Here is a 1,761-nt window from a genome sequence, read left to right as displayed (position 1 = left end):
ACTCCAGCCCGGGCGACAAGAGCAAAACTCCATCTCAAAAATAAAATGAAAAGAAAAAAAGTCAAAAAAGAAAATAATATCAACCTCTGCAAATGTCTAGTGAAGATCCGACTATATCTTACTTGCTTATCTTACTTATCTTAGGGTATCTGACTCTGTACCAAGTGAGAAAGGAAGTCATCCCTGGAAAGCGCTTAGCCTGGCGCCTGGGTAAATGGCTTTGGACGGCATTTCACTTTCTCCTCCCCAGTGCTCCTCAGGTGGGTATAATTCTTCATTTTGCAGCTGGGGACATGAGGCTCAGAGCAGGTATGTCACCTGTCCTAGTGCCACAGTCATGCAGGAGAAAGCTGAGATTTGAACCAAGCCTGCTCCCTCGGGCCCTGCCTCTCCTGAGCTGTGGCTGGAATCTGGCAGTCTGTGTACCGCCACCATCCGGGGTACTGCTGAGTTGCTGTGAACCCACAGATGGCCAACCCATGCCCGAGGGGACACCCACACACCTCCCCAGCTCAGCTGGCTCACCAGGGGTTGTGGTCGATCCCGTCTAGCCTTCGGGCCTGCAGCTGTTTGGCCATGGTGAGCTGGAGACGAACAAGTGGAAGGTCAGAGATGGAGTCTGTCTGGGTGCAGCGGTCCGGGCTTGCGCAAAGGAGGGACAGTTGCTTTCAGGCCACAGCCCTACCCTGTCTGCTCCCAGGAGGGGGCAGAGATCAGAGCTCGCAGAAGGGCAGGTTTCTGCCTGCCTCCCAAGCCTGTTATGTTCCAACACCCTCACCTGGCTCCTCCCGACTCCAGCAGCCTCCACCTCCCCAACCTGCAGGGGCTGCCTGGCGCCTGTCCAGTGGAGGCTTCCAGCCCTGGCTCCACATGTCCTGAGACAGAGCCCTGACTTGGTCAGGTTAGTCTGACTCAGGAAGGGCTGAGGATTAAGGAAGAAGAGCAGGAGGTCAGTGGAGCAGAAAGGGAGGATAATGGCAACAGTGACAGCAGCAGCCTCCACTTACAGAGGTCTTGCTAAGCACTTCCATTTCATTCCCAGAATGACCTGGCCAGGCCCATCTTATCAATGAGAAAACAGGAGTTGGAAAACAGGCTGGAGGGTGCAGGGGAGGGAGTGATGTGTTTAAGGCCACACAACACACCCACTCAGACTTAGGCCTGTTGGACCCAAGGCCATGTCCTAACTCTGAGGGAGGCACTAATCCAGTCCTGGGAGAGTTCCAGGGTCCTGGCTCCCGGCTCGCCCCCTCCCCTCCCAGTGTTCCTCCCAGGCCAGCTCCCTACCCAGCCACTGGTGTGCAGAAACTGGCCAGGGACTGGGTGCAATGGCTCATGCCTGTAATCCCAGCACTTTGGGAGGCTGAGGCAGGTAGATCACCTGAGGTCAGGAGTTCGAGACCAGCTGGCCAACCTGGTAAAATCCCATCCTTACTAAAAATACAAAAATTAGCTGGGCGTGGTGGCATGCACCTGTAATCCCAGCTACTCGGGAGGCTGAGGCACAGGAATCGCTTGAACCCAGGAGACGGATATTGCAGTGAGGCGAGAGCAGGCCACTGCACTCCAGCCTGAGCACTGGAGCGAAACTCAGTTTGGAAAAAAAAAACAAAACTTAGTTGGGCGTCGTGACACACACCTGTAATCCCAGCTGCTCAGGAGGCTGAGGCCTGAGAATCACTTGAACCTGGGAGGCGAAGGTTGCAGTGGGCCAAGATCATGCCACTGCACTCCGGCCTGGGTGACAGAGCAAGATTCCAT

General features: G+C 55.2%; 1 protein-coding gene across 4 annotated transcripts in view; it reads right to left on the bottom strand.

Annotated features, from left to right (window-relative positions):
- Positions 1–1,761, bottom strand: part of CCBL1 (cysteine conjugate-beta lyase, cytoplasmic) — a 73,186-nt gene that overhangs the window by 24,039 nt on the left and 47,386 nt on the right. For all 4 annotated transcript variants that reach the window (XM_011987592.1, XM_011987567.1, XM_011987581.1 and 1 more), the window contains exon 2: positions 526–584. In XM_011987592.1, coding sequence (XP_011842982.1) covers positions 526–578 — 53 coding nt within the window. In that variant the 5' untranslated portion in view covers positions 579–584. The remainder of the gene's footprint in view (positions 1–525; positions 585–1,761) is intronic.

The sequence above is a fragment of the Mandrillus leucophaeus genome, unplaced genomic scaffold, assembly GCF_000951045.1.
Source record: "Mandrillus leucophaeus isolate KB7577 unplaced genomic scaffold, Mleu.le_1.0 Scaffold109, whole genome shotgun sequence".
Lineage (NCBI taxonomy): Eukaryota > Metazoa > Chordata > Mammalia > Primates > Cercopithecidae > Mandrillus > Mandrillus leucophaeus.
This window is presented reverse-complemented; position numbering and strand designations above follow the sequence as displayed.